The sequence below is a fragment of the Castanea sativa genome, chromosome 8, assembly GCF_040712315.1.
Source record: "Castanea sativa cultivar Marrone di Chiusa Pesio chromosome 8, ASM4071231v1".
Classification (NCBI taxonomy): domain Eukaryota; kingdom Viridiplantae; phylum Streptophyta; class Magnoliopsida; order Fagales; family Fagaceae; genus Castanea; species Castanea sativa.
This window is the reverse complement of record NC_134020.1, coordinates 50540001-50560811: the sequence shown is the minus strand read 5'-3', so window position 1 is coordinate 50560811 and position 20811 is coordinate 50540001. Positions and strand designations below refer to the sequence as shown.

Sequence of the window (20811 nt, the reverse complement as noted above, 5' to 3'; positions counted from 1 at the left end):
ATCGCCCTACTCAAAGAAGGGTATAAATAAGGAAGGATGGGAACAAAAAAGGGGTTGGAACAAAAAATTGGTGGAGAGATACACGAGAGAAAAGTAAGAGAACTTTTTTTAGGGAAGAAGGAAGTCCTGCTTAGACTTCAGAAAGGGAGCTCGGTTGTTTGAGAACCTCCATGGCCGAGCTGAATCTAAGGCAGCCTAATACTGAAGGCACCACCGTATAATCACCAGTGATACCATCAGTTGTTCCTTGGACCTCCCATTGTGGGATAAACCCAACCCAAGATCAAATAAATTGGGTGGTGATCTAGGCCAATCAGGAACATACCGCCATAAGTTGTTACTTCATTTGTTATCATCTCCTTCATGGTCTTTTTTTAACTATAACTATCTTTTCTAATGAATAGTTTGCCAACATTTTTACCGAGCCCCTTGTTCCTTGTCTCTCCCTCATACTTCTCTCCTAACTTAAGCTAGTGTCAAATTTACCAATTTGAGTTTGAAGAAGATGTTATTTTATATCCTTTTAGGATCCAAGCTTATTGTAAAGTCCAACATATGCCTGCACTTATTGCTCAAGAAACCTAATCCTACTAGAATTATAATAGGGTTAGGCTAAGATTTTACGATGTCCAGTTTTATTGCATGAATAGCAATTCAGTTTAATCTCTATTCACAGAGTTTTTTTTTTTTTCAAACTTTTTACATTATCAAGGATGCAAGGGTATTTAGTATTTCTCCACGTGCAATGCTTTAAATAACAATTTTCACATGACATAAAAAAAAAAAAAAAAATCTGGTTGCATACTAGTGCCGTAGTTATCTAGAAAATTTACGAGGATAATATGCCAACGCATCTTCCTTTAATTTGTCTCTTCCACCATTTGACATTATTATTATTATTTGGAGCCACCACTTGGTATTGTCAAAATCACGTTTTCACACATTTGGACCCTTATTTTTCTTTTTAATTTCATAAAAGGTCGTTAAATAATTTAAAGACAAGTGACCTAGGAGCTAGGTCCACATATTTGGTTGAAAGATGCTCCAAATCCTTTCGGCCTATTCAAGCCGATCAACGGATGATGTTGTGGATTGGGAAAGGATTATTTTTGGATGGAGATTGGGAATGGGATTTTAGTTTTTTATTTTTTTGGAAAAATCCAAAATTTAGAGGAATAATAAGAAATAATAAAGAAAAAAAATTTCCCAATAATTTGTGTCAAGTTGAGGCTAGAACAATATTATTTTTTACAAAGAGTTTTATAATTCAATTGATTTGTATATTTAGTATTTTTAAAGTAGATATTTAGAGTTTAAATCCTTCCATCTTTCCATAATTATTGAATTATATATAAAAAAAATTTATATAGTTCAACCACTATATTAATTTTATTTTTTTAGAGAGTTTCAACCTATGACGTTTGCTCCTGATGCTCTTTATCATCAGATCAAGACACCAATCAGTTTTTGGTGTAGGCGGAGATTAAACTCTAGATCTCTTAAACAATCATCAGGGACTCTATCAGTTGAGCTAACTGGAAGTCTGGAACCCACACTATATTAATTTTATTAACATCGAATGAATGTGAAAAAAAAAAATTCAAAATAACATTTTCATTGCTTATACCTAACTATTCTATTGAAAATGTATTCTTAATTTACTTCCTACCTCGGTCCGGACTCCGGATAACGTAGACTGAGTCTCTGGCAATCTCACTGAACAAGGACAGATATTGGTTTGATAATTCTATCCTTATTATATCACGTGGGAATGAAAAACAATAGCGAGTCTGAATCTCATGGTTCTATTCTATTTTTTAACGTGCTTTATATCTAATATTTCTATATAAATAAGTGCTTAGGTACCAAACTCTTACACAAATTTCAGTTCAACCATAACTTCTCTGACTACCAAAAATGCTGAAACCACAGCTTCACCTCTCAAATTCCACCAAAGTTCCCTTCCTGTTACACAATCCATTCATCCATGGCAATTTTAATGCTTCACTTCCCATTTCAATGCACTCATTCTGCAGAAAAAACAAACATATTGTTCGAGTTGGGTTCAATCCTAACAACATAAAGGCTCAGGCTGTAGCAAGTTCTACAGAGAAGAGTATTTCTGTGAAAGCAATTGTAACTGTGAAACCTACTGTTGGTGGGTTCCTCACAAACCTTGGTATTGACCGAGGGCTAGATGATGTAAAGGACTTACTTGGTAAAACCCTTCTCTTGGAGCTCGTTCAAGCAGAGCTTGATCCTAGTAAGTATTGGTCCAAGAAATTAAAATAAGCATATATATGGCAATATTCTAACTATTATATATAGAACGTAAATTTGAAGGAAGAGTTTGTGGTTTTTCTTCTCCATTTTGATTTATCAAAAAAAAAATTTTGACTCTTAGTTTTGGTTTGATTCTTTAATTTCCTCTTTATTTATTTACTTTCTGTTCTGTTTGCAGTGAATTTCTTCCTCTCCTTCTCCTTCTTCTTTGCAATGAATTTCTTTGTTTTCTTCCTCTACTTATTTTACAAATTCTACTACATATTATGTGTGAAGACTAGAGTTAATTGGGTGAAGACTAGCAGAAAGATATCTATAACTTTTGAGCTCTAAATATTTCCATGGATCAAACTAAAAGGGGTCCTTTTAAACTAAAAGGAAAAACTTTTTGCTGAAGTTTCGGGTATCACTTTTTAATTTTCTTTATTTTAATAGCACATATATATATATATATATATATATATATATATATATATATATATATATATATATATATATATAAATAAATAAAATATAAAGTTCAAGAGTTTGTACAGCACAAGCACAAAGAATCTCTATCTAACGGTGAATGTTCTATTTTATATTCCACAGTATGTTATGATTTTTTTTTAATTATTAAAAAAATAATATGTAATATGTTGTATTTGATGGGCCATAGAATAGAGCACCCATGTTGAGGATTTGTATTCACATCTAACAATTTATAAATCTGCTCAAGGTTGAAGGAATTGAAATTTAATCTTTTCTTTGAATAACTTATACAAGAACTTAATAGATGCTTTCATGAAATGGCTAAAATAAATTTAATGTTTGTGAGATATATTTTTGAGTTGAGACCTAACATAAGTATTTAGGAATGTAAAATATATTCCCACTAGCTTTGTTGATAGTTATTCCAAATCATGTTAATTAATCCCCCAAGGTTTTGTAAATGCTCCAAATTCCTCTATATTCTAGGACAAATCCTAGAAAAATATTTAGATATTTTCTCAAAAGTTCACATAATTTTGGCATGAACTCTCAAATCTTAAGTGCATACAATTTTATCCCTAATCTAGCCCCTTTTTAATGCTAAAATTCTTGATTTTCCTTTGCTAATTGATAGATACATGTCCAACAATAACTACTTTTTTTGTTGTTGAGAAAAGTCCAACTATATGACTACTAAATCATAGAAACGTATTGAATAAATATTTTGGTCATACTATATTCACGGAATAGCCTTAAAATAATTATATATTTTATAGTGGCTCGCATTTATAGTTTAGATCTACGTCATCCTTCCTTCACTATCTACCTCAATCTTAAAAAAAAAAAAAAAAAATCCTACTTTGAATGTTTTAATTTATGCTCCATCTATGGCAACATGTCACTATAAACATAACATTTTATAGATGGTGGAGTATAAAATGAAACATGTAGGTTTTACACACTAGCAATATTTTTCTTAAAAAAAAGACTAAAAACTGTGTTTTAAGAACTTATTCTCAAATTGTTTTATAGTCGCTCCCTAAAAAACTTGTTTGGCAATGAGTTTTTATTTTAAGTTTTTTTTTTTTTATTACAAGATTGCCACAATGTCATTTACAAAGCAGAAAATTGATACTAAAAACACCAAAAACATGTTCTCTAAAAGGTCATTTGCTCAATATTTTTTGGACATGATTTTCAAGGTAAAATTTCAAAAACAGAAACCAAACAAATACTTTTAATGGGTCTCTCATAATCCTGAAAACATATTTTAAAAACATCTACCAAACAATCGTTATGAACAAAAGAAGATTTTTGTTCAAATTGCATTTGATATTGGTTTAAAAAGTCAATTTATTTACTATTTAACTTATTTTTGCTATTATTTATAAGTCTCATTGTACATTTTGTTATTATATTTATGGGTCTTACTGTACTATTTCAATTACTTTTTAATTTTATTTACAGTATTTTCAGAAAAAAATTTCAATTTCAACTAAATAAATTGTTCTCAAACAAACACTATTTTGACAAAGATTATTTTTGTCAACTAAATATTTAGTGACTAGATATGTAGATACAGAGTTGGCAAAGATTATTTGGTGGTAGATATATGATACCTACCACCAAATAGATGGATTATTCATATATCTACCACCAAATAGATGGATTATTCTTCCATCCTCTTCACTCTCAGAAAAGTCAATATGTGTTTGTGTGTGTTAGAGAGTTATTGGTGCTTGTTTATATAGGTAGGGCAGATAGCGATAGAGAGAAAGATAGAAATAATCAACTTGTGAATTTTCAATAGCATCATGATTCATGACTTTGCCATTAAAATGAATTAAAAAAAGAAAGAAAGGAATCTAGTTGCCCTCAACAAATGGTCCCAATAAACTGAGATATAGAAAAGGCGGAAAACGACTCTATAATTACGGTCCCAAATAAAATAGGAAACAACGTGCGAGATACAGAAATTTCGTTGGGTTTTAGCGTCAATGAAAGAGGACATAAAATAAATGTACAATTAATTTATGTATGTATTTTAGCGTCCGTTGAACTGTATGTTGATGTGACTGTTTATGTAAACTATCTAACATTTTTTTTTTTTTTTTTTGAAGGGACGGGATTAGAGAAGGACACAATCAAGGGTTACGCACACAGGACGAAAGGCGAAGAGAACGGTGTGGTGAAGTATGAGTCAAGTTTTGAAGTTCCAGTAGATTTTGGAGAGATTGGGGCTGTTTTAGTGGAGAATGAGCACCACAAGGAGATGTATCTTCAGGATATTATCCTTGATGGCTTCTCTGATAGCTCTGTTCATGTGAATTGTAATTCATGGGTTCATTCAAAGTACGACAATCCTCAGAAAAGGGTCTTCTTTACAAACAAGGTCAGCCTCTTTTAAGCATTAATTGGTTTTAAAAAAAAAATTTAAATAGATAATTAATATATGCTTTAAGAGTATACATTATAATTATAAATAAATACACAAGTACATATAATTATATAAGCGTGCTGGCCCACTTGCAGAAAAAAATTACCTTGCTTGTAGTTGTACATCAATGCAGTAGAATATTGTTTTCCAGCAAATTTTACGTTCTTTAGTAAAAAAAAAAAAAATCATTGACTTTAAATTAAGGATTTGATTCATATAATTATTATTTATGAATCAACAAATTATTAAGAAAAAGAATCAATGCTGGAGGTAAAAAGACAAACACCTTTTTATACTAATAGCTATTTACACTGAAACAGCGGAACTTAACCCGTTATAAACTATGGTTATTGTACACAAAAAATGAATGGGTTTAAACTATCTGGAAAGACTGTAACAAGAACTGCACACGATTTGACAGGAATTGACCAAGTCATCCTGCTTTGCCCATGATAATTAACCTTTCAAATTTCGTTGGAAACAGCTTTAGTGAAATTTTTGGACATAATTTTTATGAAATAAGAAATGGCACAAGCAAACCCAATAATACTCGATCAAAACAATCTCTTAAAAAATCAAAATATAGGAAGATAATGTCTACAGTTCTTTTATGGTCACTTCATCACAAGCTTTCTAACACCCCCCCCCCCCTCCCCTCCCCTCCCCTCCCCTTTTTATTTTTATTTTTTATGAGATGCTTTCTGACTAGTTAGCCTATATAATTTTGTTAAAATTTAAATCTTTTGTCCCATTTTTTTTTCTCTATTATATATTCTACAAATAAAAATATACCACATGTTTATCAATTTTATTAAATGCTAAATTTATACCTTTTATTATTTTAATTTCTTAAAATAAATAAATAAATAACTTATCATATTTAGGTAATTGAAATAATAAAGGCATAAATTTAACATTTAATAAAATAGATGGATATTTGACATATTTTTATTTGTGAAATATATGGTGATGTAGGAAGAATAGAATAAAAGATTTGAACTCGTTTTGTTATTGTCACTTCATCCCACTTTGTTTTTTCCTTTCTTTTGGAACATGCGGAAACAGTTGCATAATTATTTTGTTTCCCACAAAAGATATTGTAAACTTTTTCTATTTTAATTTTTCCCCTTCTCCTAAACGGACCTTGGCTAGCTCATTAAGTAATTAAAGTAATGGATTGGCATGAAATTAAGATAATTTTGCGAGTAATAAAATAAAAAGTAGAGTAACAATTTCCTACTTTCTCTATTTTTTTTTTCTCCTCAAATTAACACTAAAATGAACGCATTTAAATGCATGGCCACTTAGGGGTGTTTGCCAAGCTAGTTTAAATATATTTTTACACATTTTATAAAAATATTACATACATTTTCACATACTTTTCACTTACATATATATCAAAAATATCCGAACACCATAACTTAAACTGCTATTTCAGACCCCTTATTCATTAACGTTGAAAAATTTTCTGCCAACCACTTGACCACATATCGTTCTGAGTGAATGTTCCGGTAACCAGTTGTTGAGAGAGAGAGAGAGAGAGAGGACAACGACATGTAGTTGATGTTCAAGTTCATTGGCTATACATGGCTTGTCAATTTCATATTCAGTTTATACGAACAAAAGTCATTAAATGAATCCCTGTCCTTGATCAAATAGTATTGTTCACATCTATTGAGATCTATATAGTACTACTGGTACTCTGTTAGAGTTTATTTGCACATGCATGTTTTCTTTTTTCTCACAAGAAAGTGGGAGCTGGTATATGGGTAGCCGGCATATATGCCGGCTCCCTCACACATTGACAGGTCCATACACTGTGGAGCTTGTCTATGTATGAGAGATTTGGCATATATATCAGGTACAACATATAATTTTTGAGAAAATAGAAAGAAAATATGCATCTAATAGTATAGTTGGTGTTCAAGTTCATTGGCTATACATGGCTTGTCAATTTCATATTCAGTTTATACGAACAAAAGTCATTAAATGAATCCCTGTCCGTGATCAAATAGTATTGTTCCCATCTTTTGAGATCTATATAGTACTAATATTTTTAAGGTATTCATTAACATTTTTCATAGATAAAAGCCAATTAAACTGCTATGCATGGTTTATTTTTGTCATAAACCTTAGATTTAAAACCTAGTTGTTTTAAAGGAGAAAAAGTAATATTAGGAATACCCTTTTTCTAACCTTTTTTTCACAACTATTTATATTACATGTCATAATTGAAGTATCACTCTTTTTCATTGAGTTTAGTGTTGGCATCATTTTTTTTTTTTATCACATATCAATTATAATAAACTATGTTTAACAACTGTTGAAAGATATTACATTCTTAGTAAAAAAATCAAAAATCAATTGGACCACAGGTTTTTTTCACAATTATGGACCAGGCATTCAGCCACAAGTCACAGAATTATGAATAGATATAAACTGCAACACCCATCAAAATCACTGAGGTTATTGGACCACTGGGATGGCCGAAAGGAATCAGAAATCTCATCTCCAACCTATCAATTAGGATAGAAAAATTGAATGTCAAGGACAATCCTGATGACAGGTGCCATAATTATACTGATAACCAGGGGTCCACCATTTTTGTTTGATTTAATTATTGTACTGTGATTCTGACTCATCTTTTTTATGATTTATTTCTTTTAATTTTTTTTTATGATTTATTTCATTAAAGCGAATCTTTTTAATTAGATTTTAAAAAATAAGATTAAAAAAAAGAAATAACGGTAAAATATTGGCACAAAAATAAAAGGATAAAAAAAAAAAATTGATCCCTAATGTTTGGACTAATGTGAGGCATTATCCAAAATTTTCAAAAATATCTAATTTAACCCTAATTTCAAATTCTAAACATTGTTTCAAAGTTCTTTAGTTCCTTGAAATATTCTTCTAGTTCCTTCTCCATTTTTGGTTGATGTCTATCTTCGTGGGATTGTACTGTTACAATTAACTAGCTTGACCATAAATTAGCTTTATGAAAAATGAACATAAATAATACTAAGTGCAGTTTGTGTTTAGGGGACAAATTGGATATTTTTGAAATTTTTGAATAGTACATACTTGACATTAGCCTAAACATTAAGGATAATTTTTGTATTTTACCCAAAAAAAAGGATTAAAATATCACTTATTTCTGTTTTTATTATTAAAATACATAATTCAATTGATACTCTCTTTTTAAATTAATTTAATCACAGCCATAAGATATCTAATTATTTAAATAAATTATTTATAACCACTTCTGTAATATCATTAATGAAAGATAGTCATATGAGAATTAGTCAAATAAATTTCTTCCCATTATATAAAACCATTGATGAAAGTTAGTCATGTATTTGAGAATAAGAAAGTATGATCAGATATAGAGATATGGATGAGTGAGTGCATATATATACATCTCATGTTACTGATTTCCCTAATGATTTTTAACAGAGGGTGGACAGAAGTAGTCTATTAAAACAATGGGATGATGCCATAATGGATACCACATGAGGCTTGATTATGAATATATAAAACCTAGGGGATGTCAATATAATTCCATACAAATCATTTGTGTTTTTGATACCAAATATAAAAAAAATTTCAAGCATATTTCATAATGTAACAAAGCAACTAATGTAAATGTTGTCTCTTTTTAACACTTCCTTGTTGATATATATATATTCTTTGAATTGTGACACTCACAAATATATCTTCAATGTGGAACAGTCATACTTGCCATCACGGACACCAAGTGGGCTGTGCAGGTTAAGAGAAACAGAACTTGAGATTTTGCGAGGCAATGGCCAAGGAGAACGTAAGAGCTTTGAAAGAATATACGATTACGATGTGTACAACGATATTGGAAATCCTGATAGTAGTGCGGATCTTAAAAGACCTGTACTCGGCGGCAAAGAGCACCCCTATCCTAGACGTTGCAGGACTGGGCGCCCTAGGTGTAAAACAGGTGCCAAATTACCATGCATTTTTTTTTTCTTCTTTCATGTTTGAGGTGTGGTTTAAAAAGAGATAGTATCTTCTACACCTATCTTAGAGCTCACATACATATAATAGGCACATTTCATAAGAACAAAAATATTAAATAATTTTTCCTTAAATTGTTAATAATAATAATAATAAAATTTAATTAATCTTTGTAACTAGTTAAAGAGAAAATACATGTTATTTTTACTGTATGTATTCTCCCCTTACACGAGCATGAAAATAGCATATCCCGCCTCTTAATTTAGACATGCATGACACTTATTTTGTCTTGGTTAAAGGCATGACACTTATATCACGCGGGGCATGTGAACCTATCATGCTAGATTGTCTTGTAGCTTTTAACGTTTGTACGTTATCTGACGTAGGAACTAATGGTAAAACCAAAATATTGGATTTTTTTTTTTTTTTTTTTCAGTCCTGACTTTTCCACATTTAGTAATGTAATTACTTTTACATTGTTACATATATTAAAGACAAACCATTATTATTATTATTATTATTATTTTGAAAATCAAATACAAACCAATTATTCGTATGATATATATCTATTTTTTATTGGACTAAAAACAACCTAATATTAAAGCATTTTTTTATTAAATTATATTTGGTATTTTTCTAAATTCGGGATATTTATGTATTAATTAAATATGTATTATTTAGCAATAAGTTTAATATATGGAAAATTGAGTTTAATTTTTATTTTTATTTCTTGATAGAAACTGGAAAATATCCCCTTTTTTTTTTATAAGGAAAAATATCTCTTTTTGTTTTTACTGCATTGATTCTTTCCTACTCTTGTCATTTGGAAGATAAATTTTTTTTTTTGGTGAAATGGAAGAGAATTTCTGTGTTTCTCAGATATTTCTTTTTCTAAGGGCCCCATCACACGAACATGGTTAGCTATCGTATAGTTTGTCATCATTTGAATTTGATGAATGACCTGACTGTACTGTAATGAGGTTGTTTGAATTTCATGTTTTTCATTATCTATTATTTTGTTTTTATCACCTATAATTTAAAATTAGTGGATCCCATGAGGAGGAAGTCTATTTGGCATTGTTTTCAAATTTTGTTTTTACCACCCAGCTTTCTACTCCCTCATCATACTAGGGCTGCGTCCAGCGTCCAGCCTTCAGTTTTTTTTTTTTTTTTTCTTCCCAGCTGCAGTTGTTGACCAAGTCTTCCGTAAACAGTGCATTCGTGCACTGTTCACGGACCCACAAATTTTACTTTTCAGCCACTTTTTCATTAAAAATGGGTCCCGCGGTATTATTCACACATTTTAAAATTATTTTGCTACAGTGTTTTCAGTTTTCAGCAATAAATTTTATCCAAACGGACCCTAAATTTCTTTTTTCTTTGTTCATTTGATTTTCTTTGCTCTTCATCATCACCCTGTAATTTATATCTTTTTTTCTTTTCTTTTTTTCACATTGGGTCCGGGCTTGGTTTCTTTATTTATCTTTTTTTTTTTTTTTACACTGGGTTTTCTAGGTTTTTTTTTTTTGTTTTTCCTTTTTTAAGAAGCTCTGGGTTCGATGAATGGAGGAAAAGGGAGGCGATTAAGGGTGCTTGAGAGCAATTTGGGTTTGGTGAGTTTGGGTATTGGGGGTTGAAGGAAAAAAATAATAATAATAAATAAGAAGTTAGCGTTCAATGAGTTTGGGGGTTAAGGCAAGGCGGGGCGGGGCGGGAAAAAGTAAAATCTGCACCAAGTCAATTTGTGGGTCTCACAAAAAGTAAAATTTTTTGAGTTATCAAAAGTTAGAAACATATGTCAAACATGCTACCTTAGGAAGTTGTAACATTTTCAATGATAAATGACAAATTATAAAGTGACGAGTGATAAGTGAGCATTTTTTTTACCCAAAGAGCCCCTTATGCTTCCTAGTCTAGCTGGGTTGCTTTCATATCATTGTCCGGCAAGTAGGTAGAAAGATGAAGTAAAAAAAAAGGACCATAATTTAAGGGTTTCCTCAAACATTCTACCCCTTTTATTATAAAATTATTGCCCTCCTTTTACAGTGGTGGAGTCCATTTTTCATTTTTTCTTCAATGACTGAATTCTAACTAAAATAAAAGTTTTAAATAATTCCTATTTTATTGTAATTCATATTCTACTTAATTCTATATTCTATTATTTTTCCTTGACTGAGCTTTGAAACTTTGAAACTGAAGCTAAAAGAGATTCTTGAAATACAGATTTACCAAACAAAAAAAAAAAAGGGGGAAAAAAAAATCTAACATGGGAGGGTTGAACAGGGGTCAATGGCCCCTCAGGTTTTGAAAACCAGTGAGATGCATCTAGGGTTTTCCAATATGCTAGGGCTTTAGGAGAAGAAAGAATAAATAGAGCAAAATAAAATATCATGATCATGTAAATTTAACCCATCATTCATATGTTTTTAAAAATAGGCTTTTGTTCTGGTTTCCTATTTTGCTAGGGATTCAAGACAATATAAATTAAAATATCGATCGTTACTATGTAAATGTAGCCCTCTATTTATTTTACACTTTTATCCTAAGAACAATTACTTTGTATGTAGATCCATTGTCGGAGCAAAGAAGCACCAGTGTATATGTTCCCAGAGATGAATGCTTCGCAGAAGTAAAACAACTAACATTCTCAGCAAAGACAGTGTACTCAGTGTTGCATGCAGTGTTGCCATCTTTAGAGACTGCTATCATTGATGCTGACCTTGGATTCCCCTACTTCACAGCCATTGATTCACTTTTCAATGAAGGGATTAATTTGCCTCCTCTTAAAAACCAAAATAAAGGATTTTTCAGTACCATCTTGCCTAGGCTTTTCAAGGCTATCACTGATACTGGAGATGATTTGTTGCGGTTTGAGACACCAGAAACAATGGAGAGTGAGAAAACATACACATAAAACTTATCTTTGAATAGTTTTTCCTCTCTATTACACTTTCTCTAAATGGTGGTTTTTACACATGCAGGAGACAAATTCTTTTGGTTTAGGGATGAGGAGTTCGCTAGGCAGACTCTTGCTGGTCTCAACCCATATAGCATAAAGTTGGTCACGGTATGATTTGTGGACATATACCATGATAGCATGGAGCATAATTAAGCATCAAAGAAATTGGATGGAATATAAGTGATAACTGGAACGTATAATCATAGTCAACATACGTGGTTTAGCTTTAATTAGAGGTTAATAAACACATTGAGCAGTCAAAAACCTTGTGTCTTGGTACTTTGTTGGTTTTGAATCTCCTTCTTCTTCTTGTTGTAGCAATTAAATTATAGAGAAAAAAAAACCAACACAAATTCAAAAACTAAGATTGAGTATTTCCTTGCAATGAATTGTTGGGGATCTTTAGGAGACTCTAATTAAAAGGTTAATATAATATATAAGAACAACACTTTATACAAAAATTTAAGATAATTAGTTGGATTTAATTATGTTATCTTAACTATTTAATATCTTAACTATTTAATTAATTTTGACACGACTTGTATATTCCAACAGGAATGGCCATTGAAAAGTGAACTTGACCCAAAGATCTATGGCCCAGTAGAATCAGCCATCACTACAGAATTAATTGAACAAGAGATCAAAGGTTTCATGACAGTGAATGAGGTAGCACAATATCATTTTTAGAATATTAATTATACGTATCAAGTAGATATATAATTGGTTCTATCTCTCACACAAAAGTTTTTATAAATTGAATTCATGTAGGCCATAAAAAATAAGAAGTTGTTCATTCTAGATTACCATGATCTATTATTGCCATATGTGAGCAAAGTAAGAGCAATTAAAGGCACAACTCTGTATGGATCACGGACGCTCTTCTTCCTAACCCCAAATGGCACATTAAGGCCACTGGCCATTGAGTTGACTCGGCCACCAATGGATGGGAAGCCACAATGGAAAGATGTCTACCTTCCTACTTGGGATGCTACTGGTGTCTGGCTTTGGAGGCTAGCCAAAGCTCATGTGCTTGCCCATGATTCTGGTTATCACCAACTTGTTAGTCATTGGTATGTTCCACTGGTAAATTTTGATTTTGCATTTGTTCATCTTTATGTGAAAGGAGCTGTATTCGTTAGTTAAAATAATTTGTAGCATCTAGACCTCAGATAACCTAATCTTAATAGCCTTCGGAAAAGTTTGGGGCCATGCACATTTCTCTCTCTCTCTCTCTCTCTGAAAGTGTGATGTGAGCCTTACCATTTTTCCTATGAATTTAATCATGAAATATAAATTCTCTTTATTTCAAGTTTAGAGAAGATTCTATTCCGAACAACCTCATGGGACTTGACCCTAATTTTGGGGTGAGATTTTATTCAACAAGAAGTGTAGTAAAAAAAGAGAAATATGTACACCTACAAACAAGTCCATGCAGGTATTGAAATATATATGTATGCGTGTGTGTGTATATATATATATATATATATTGAGTGGCCTTGAGAAATAATCTATTAAGAAGGGATTTTCTTCATCTCTTTTGCAGGCTAAGGACTCATTGTGCTACGGAACCTTATATAATAGCAACAAATAGGCAACTTAGTGTGATGCACCCAATTTATAGACTGTTGCACCCTCATTTTCGGTACACTATGGAGATTAATGCCCTTGCTCGAGAAGCACTAATCAATGCCGGAGGGATCATTGAGAGCTCATTCTCACCAGGAAAATACTCCATCGAGTTTAGCTCGGTCGCCTATGACAAACAATGGCAGTTCAATCTGCAGGCATTACCAGCTGACTTAATTAGCAGGTAAATTTGAAAACAAACATTTCTTAAACAAGTAGACTACATGTATTGATTGCTTTAAAAAATTTATTACAAGATGATTAAAAACCGACATGACAATAATTATGATTGGTACTAATTCCACATATATTATTAAATATCTTTATAAGTATTTTGTGATACATGCACATTTAAAAAAAAAGTTTTATATATTAAAATATGTAATATCTATAATAACATTATAAAATTTTTTATTTTTGTGAATTTCCCTTTCAAGCTCTTGGCAATCAAAGGGAACAATATTAGCAATTTTAATTGTATTACAATTGACAACCCATTTCATAGCTGACTCTCCATTAGAGGACTAACTGATGTCCTAACATTTTTACTTTACAGGGGAATGGCTGTTGAGGATCCAAAAGCTCCACATGGTCTAAAGCTCTCAATTGAGGACTATCCTTTTGCCAATGATGGCCTTCTCCTTTGGGATGCTATCAAAGATTGGGTTAGTGAGTATGTCAACCACTACTACCCTAACGCTAGCCTTATAACATCTGATCAAGAGCTCCAAGCATGGTGGAATGAGATTCGAACTGAAGGTCATGCTGACAAGAAGGACGAACCATGGTGGCCAGTCCTCAAAACCCCAAAAGACCTCATCGAAATTATCACAACAATCGTATGGGTGGCATCCGGTCACCATGCAGCCGTGAACTTTGGACAGTATGCTTATGGTGCATATTTCCCTAACCGACCTACCATTGCTAGAACCAATATGCCCACTGAAGAGCCTTCTAAAGAGTTTTGGGACAACTTCTTGAAAAAGCCTGAAGGTGCACTCTTACAATGCTTCCCTTCACAAATTCAAGCAACAAGAATTATGGCTATTTTGGATGTACTATCAAACCACTCACCTGATGAGGAGTATCTAGGTGAGAAAATAGAGCCAGCATGGTCTGAGGACAAGTTTATAAAGGGAGCTTTTGAAAAGTTTAGTGGGAGGTTGAAGGAGCTTGAGGGGACCATTGATGAGAGAAATGCAAATAGGGATTTGAAGAACAGAAGTGGAGCTGGGGTTGTGCCATATGAGCTCTTGAAGCCATTCTCACCTCCTGGAGTGACTGGAAAAGGAGTTCCTTATAGCATTTCTATTTGAAGTTAGAAATGTCTATTTTGCGAATGTTGATTGTAGGTCAGATGGCAGATTTGGACAAAAAATAAGTTGGATTTCCTCATCTTCAATGGCATGAACCGGATTAATCTTCAATGGCATGAGCTAGGTTATTTCATTTTCAATATATAGCAATAATCAAATCACAAAAGGTTTTTAACAAAAACAACCACCACCACCTACATTGAACAAATACAGACATGATCATTGGTCACAAATTAAAAAAGAAAAGGTTGAATAGAAAAAGAAATGAAAAGGAGAGAAACCTTTTTTAAATTTTGTTGCATTAAATTCATTTTGTTGAATGAATACATATATAAAGTGTGGTAGCCAAGATTTTAGTTTTTGAGGACAAGATTAAAAAAAATGAAAGCAAAATTAATTTCAAATTGTTAACGAATTAAAAATAAGTGTATATATATATATATATAAGCAATTAAACAAAATTTCATATAAATATGATGTCCATATAAAATGTAATGTGATGGAAGCTAAAACAAATAAAACAAAACACTTCTTAAGCAAGGATATATTCTGGAGGAGATTTGAAAAATATCACTTGGTGAAATTTATTTAAGATTTGTTTGAGACTAAATATAGTAGATATAATTATATATCTCCAAATTATAATTTATGCAAAAAAAGTTATGTTCATCTTAAAGATTTCATAAAGTTATTTTTTTTGTTCCTAAATTAAAAAAAAAAAAATTTCCTAAATTATTAAAAAACGTTAGTCGTATTTCTCAAAAGTATAGTCTTAGTTGAAATAATTTTTGTGTTAAATAATTTTAACATTCAGAGTGTATGTAAAATACAGTGATTAAGTTTTTGAAGTTGTTACCTTTGTTTGGTAACCAAATGATGGAAAACGAAATAATAAAAGCGACTTGTATTTCATAATTGAACCTAATTAATTCAATTATATATTGACCAAACTTTATTTTATCATCATCATTTTATTGGTATTAGTTCCCGCTCTCTCTTAAAAATGGGTTGGCTTTCATCAGAGAAAAAAAAGGGTTGGCATTAAGTTTAATTTTGAAAAATAAGAGTGGAATTTCATATCAATTCATTATGTGTATTAAGGGTTAGAAATTTAGAATAGTGCTCGAGTTTTGATGCTGAGGTTTGAAATTTCAGCTCAAAGAGGGTCCTTATTCTTAAAGCTATCTAACAAAATTGCAGAACATGTGAGAACTTCTTAAGACAAACTCTACTTCACACGTAAGTGATTAAGCGATGAAATTATTAGGTCTATGAAATTTGTCATAAGTTTGAGTTTCGTTTTGAGATTAAATTGGGTCAGGAGCTGGAGTAAAAGGGGTGCTATACGTCAGCCAATCCTGACTTGACACGTCAGCAAATAATAATAAAAAATTTCTCTCCCTCTCACCTCTTTCCATCTCCCTCACTTTTCCAAAAACGTTGGAGGCTTGAAACAAGCCACAGCCTCTCTTTTCTTCATATCTCCCTCTCTTCTGCAAAATCCTCTGAAAGCCTGCAAATTTTATAAAAAAAATCTCAACAAAGGAGCTGTTCACGCACCCAAACCAACCAAATTCCATCAATGGAACTCACAAAAAAATACAGCAAGAACCCATGCCACAAACTCAGATCCACCCAAAAAAAAAAATCAACCCAGCAATTTCAACTAGCAATTTTACTTCAAGAAATATAGAAAACATACAAACAAGAAATAAACAAACAAGAAATCAAAGAAGGAAAAAATAGAAGACATAACCATGAGTGAAGCCTCAAGCAAATGGGTCCTCCATAGAACCTGATCCATGGGTGACATGGTTCCAAGCTTTGCACCCTTGTTCTGGATCTTAACAATGCTCATAAGGCTTGATAGTAGAATCACAGACACGGTACCAGCTATAGTTTTTATAGTGGCAGGACCTTTCCCAGTCTTCAGTTGATCCAAACTCTTTATCACAAGCTCTCTCAAAGGCTCAATCTTGACCAATAGAAGAAATGCCAAAACAGCCTCAGCAAACAAAACCAAGAACAACAACTGAATCACTTCTCACCTTCAACAAAGCAAGCCTTGATTTTTCTCTCTCTCCAATGCCAATTAATATTCACAAAAATTAATAAAACCCCCATCACCAAAACAAGTTTTAAGCTTAAAAAAATGAGGTTTTTTCAAATCCATAGATCCACAGACCCATCCATTAACAAAAAGCAAGAAACTTTCTTGCAGAGACCCATTTGCTCTTTCTGATTGGAACAAGAAAAACACACACCAGAACCATATTAGCAGTACACAAATGCAAAAGCCTTAATTTTCCTAAAATGGGTTGAGGAAATAAAGGAAACCCACTTCAAAAAACCTGGTTTTATCTTAAAAAAATGAGTGTTTAATGCCACAAATCTGTGCATTTAGTCATATGTAGATAGAAAGAAAGAAAGAGCAGAGACCCATTTGTTCTTTTAATGGCTTTTTTGTGAAAATTGATTTGGTAATTTTGGCTTGGGGATTAACGGGGTTGTAAATAAGCCAATTAGTTTTTTCTCATTTGCTTTTTTTAGGCCAAAAGGTATTAAAGGGGCCAAATGAAAAGAATGTAAAAACTGCTGGGTAGATTTTTTTTGTGGGTGGATATGAGTTTGTGGCATGGGTTTCTCACTGTATTTTTTTGTGAGTTCCATTGATGGTTGGTTTGGGTGCGTGAACAGCTCCCTTGCTGGGATTTTTTTATAAAATTTGCAGGCTTTCAGAGGATTTTGCAGAAGAGAGGGAGATATGAAGAAAAGAGAGGCTGTGGCTTGTTTCAAGCCTTCAACGTTTCTGGAAAAGTGAGGGAGATGGGAAGAGGAGAGAGGAAGAGAAAAAATGTTTTTTTTTTATTTGCTGACGTGTCAGGTCAGGATTGGCTGGCATAAAACACCTCTTTACGCCAGCTCCTAACCCAATTTAGAGCCCGTTTGGATAGGCTATTCACAAAGCCTTAACGTGCGTTTTACACAAAATGTGATTTTATAAACCGTTTGGCTCCACAAAAATCAGCACGTTTGTGTTTCAAAATTCAGATTTTTTACGTTTACAAAACATTGCAAAGATCTACTTTTTCAGAAACGCAGGTTGGATTACCGCAATTTTTTTCTCCAGGAAATCAAAATAGCGCCAAAACGATAATCGGTTTTACCAAAATACCAACTTTATCCCTTCCCCATGTATACCTCTTCCTCTATTTTCTCAGTCAATCTCCACGGGCTCTCCATGTATATCTACTGCCTTGTTCTCTCAATCTTCACAAGCTCTTCATGTATATTTGCTACCCTGTTCTCTCAGTCTCCACGGGCTCTCTTCTGCTTTGTTTCTAGTCTTCGTTCTTCATCTTGCTTGCCTGGTAACAATTCTCCATTCCTCTTTTGCTGAATTTATGTTATAGATTTGGGATTTTTGCTTGGTGGGTTACACATTGTTAGAATCCTAAATGTTAGAACTTATTTTGACTGATATAATTATTGCTACAATTGTTTCTGTTTCTATGTTGTGGATTTATTTGGGTTTTTGGCTGCTTTTGAGACCTGCCCATTTTGGGTTTTCATTATAATTATTGCTTTATTATGTTTCTCATTCAAGAATCAGGTTTGTGTTTATGGGCTTTTGATAAAAATTTAATTTTTAACATTCTTTAGTGATAAAAGGCTTAATGGGTATTGTAAATGCACTTCTAGTATAGTGTTTGTGTATCCTCTCTATGTGAGGTGCCCCTGAGTTTGACAGATTTTGGTATCTATTTATGTGTTCTACTGGAGAGTTGAGGCTTAGGTATGTCTATCTCTGTGTAGTGGGCATAGTTCTAATAACAAAGTGGAAAAGAGCAAAAATACTACTTATTGAAACAAACAATCTGCTGTTATGGAGCAAATTTGGAATGATAAAGAATTTTACTTGCGGTCTTTATCAATAAGTTTGCTATTGTGTCTGTCAGCTTTTATATGACAAGATATTGGATACATCTTTTACATGAACCATATATTTCAATACACGTATATGAACCATATATTTTAGCTGAGTTTGTAGAGTGGCACTTGCCCTTGAAACCATACATCTTTTCAAATATTCAAGTTTCATGGCTTTTAGGCAGAGAGATTATATTTGTTATATAGTGGTAGTATAATTATAGTTCTTGAAGCAAACAAATAGCTTTTTAAGCTACACTACAGCTGCTGAATAACCAGAAAAGCATGCAACTGACTTGCAAAATTGGTCTCTAATAAACACTTACTAAAGTCACATCTACAATTCAAATGAACCATACCATTCACATTTTAGATCAATGTACTGAATGATTTCCATACCTAGTTTGGCAACCTCAAAAAAATAGCACACCAATTTCTTTGCCACTGCTATTACTTTATGTTTATACAAATGTCATGTCTTGTGTCTTTAAAAAAATACATGTATGTCTACTGATACACACTAATTAATGCATTAACAGTAGCAAAAGGCCAAGTTTAGGTGGGTTTTGTTCATTTTTAGCTTTTTTTTTCTTATGATTCCTGGACAGCTATATTTTGCTTATTTGTAGATGATCATAGGAGCTAAATAAGTTTGTTTGTTTCACATTATTCCATAATGTAACCAATGCAATTTCTCTCTCAAAGCATTGCATGGATACTATCAAGATTTTTTTTTTTTTTTTGGGTCTTGATGAAGAACTGTAGCTTTTGATTCTTTGGAGGTGGTGATTCACTAAATAACTATATAGACTTGACACAAACTTTTTATTATTTTTTTTACTAGCTTTATTAGTAGAAAGGCAACAAGTGTAGTACATACACAAGTTTTTTATCCTAGATTTTTTTCCTAATTGTTCATGGATCAGCATGTTACATTATTAACAAACCTATGTTTTTTTTAGATGGTTAAGATAAAGGAGACTTCAAATCCCAACCCTAAACCATCCAAAAATAGCTCAAGTGTTAGAGCTATTTGGACATCAAGACAAACAACAATCTTTTGTGAAGCTTGTGTGGATGAGGTATTTAAGGATAATCGACCTAGTACTTGCTTTAATAAAAGAGGGTTGGAATAACATTATAGAAGCTTTTGAGAAGAATATTGGAAAGAAATATTCTAGGGATAAGTTTAAGCATAAGTGGGATGGATTGAAGAAAGAATGGATACTTTGGAACAAGTTAATAGGAAGTGAAACTGGATTGGGATGGGATGCAACCAAAGGAACAATATCTACAACTGATGAGTGATGGGAGAGGAAGCTAATAGTATGTTTGACATAACCCACTATATTACTGTTGTATTAGTATATAAAAAAAAAATGCTAATTTTGAGAGAAGGGTTTGGAGAATGTAGAGTTATTAGACATCATGTTTAAGGACATTGCAGCCACTGGAGAATTAGCATGGGCCCCCACTTCAGGTGTGCTACCTGATGATATTGAGACACGTAAGGAGTGGTTAGGTGAAATGTCTACTGACTCATCATCTCCAGATAATAATGATGATGATGATCCTAACGAAGTTGAGACTCCTAACCCTACACAGCCACTTAACCCTATACAACCAACACAAGGCAAAGGAAAGAAGCTAGCTTTGCCATCATCCACACAGGGCAAAGGGAAGAAAGGAGGAGCAGCATTGGAGATGACTCAACAACTTAGTCGTATGTGTGATGTTGTGGAGTCAAGGAACTTAGTTATTTCAGTTGAGCCGGGTAGTACTATTCGTAATGTCATGGAACGTGT

At 32.4% G+C, this 20811-nt stretch overlaps 1 protein-coding gene across 1 annotated transcript; it reads left to right on the top strand.

The window, feature by feature from the left end:
• The first annotated feature begins 1875 nt into the window (after window positions 1–1875).
• On the top strand, window positions 1876–15216 carry LOC142607341 (linoleate 13S-lipoxygenase 2-1, chloroplastic-like). Its single transcript, XM_075778790.1, has 9 exons — window positions 1876–2263; window positions 4875–5146; window positions 8921–9158; window positions 11743–12069; window positions 12157–12242; window positions 12690–12800; window positions 12903–13204; window positions 13678–13944; window positions 14317–15216. Exons 1-9 carry the CDS (start codon window positions 1918–1920, stop codon window positions 15074–15076), a joined length of 2709 nt encoding a protein of 902 aa, XP_075634905.1. The 5' UTR covers window positions 1876–1917; the 3' UTR covers window positions 15077–15216.
• The last annotated feature ends 5595 nt before the right edge of the window (window positions 15217–20811 follow it).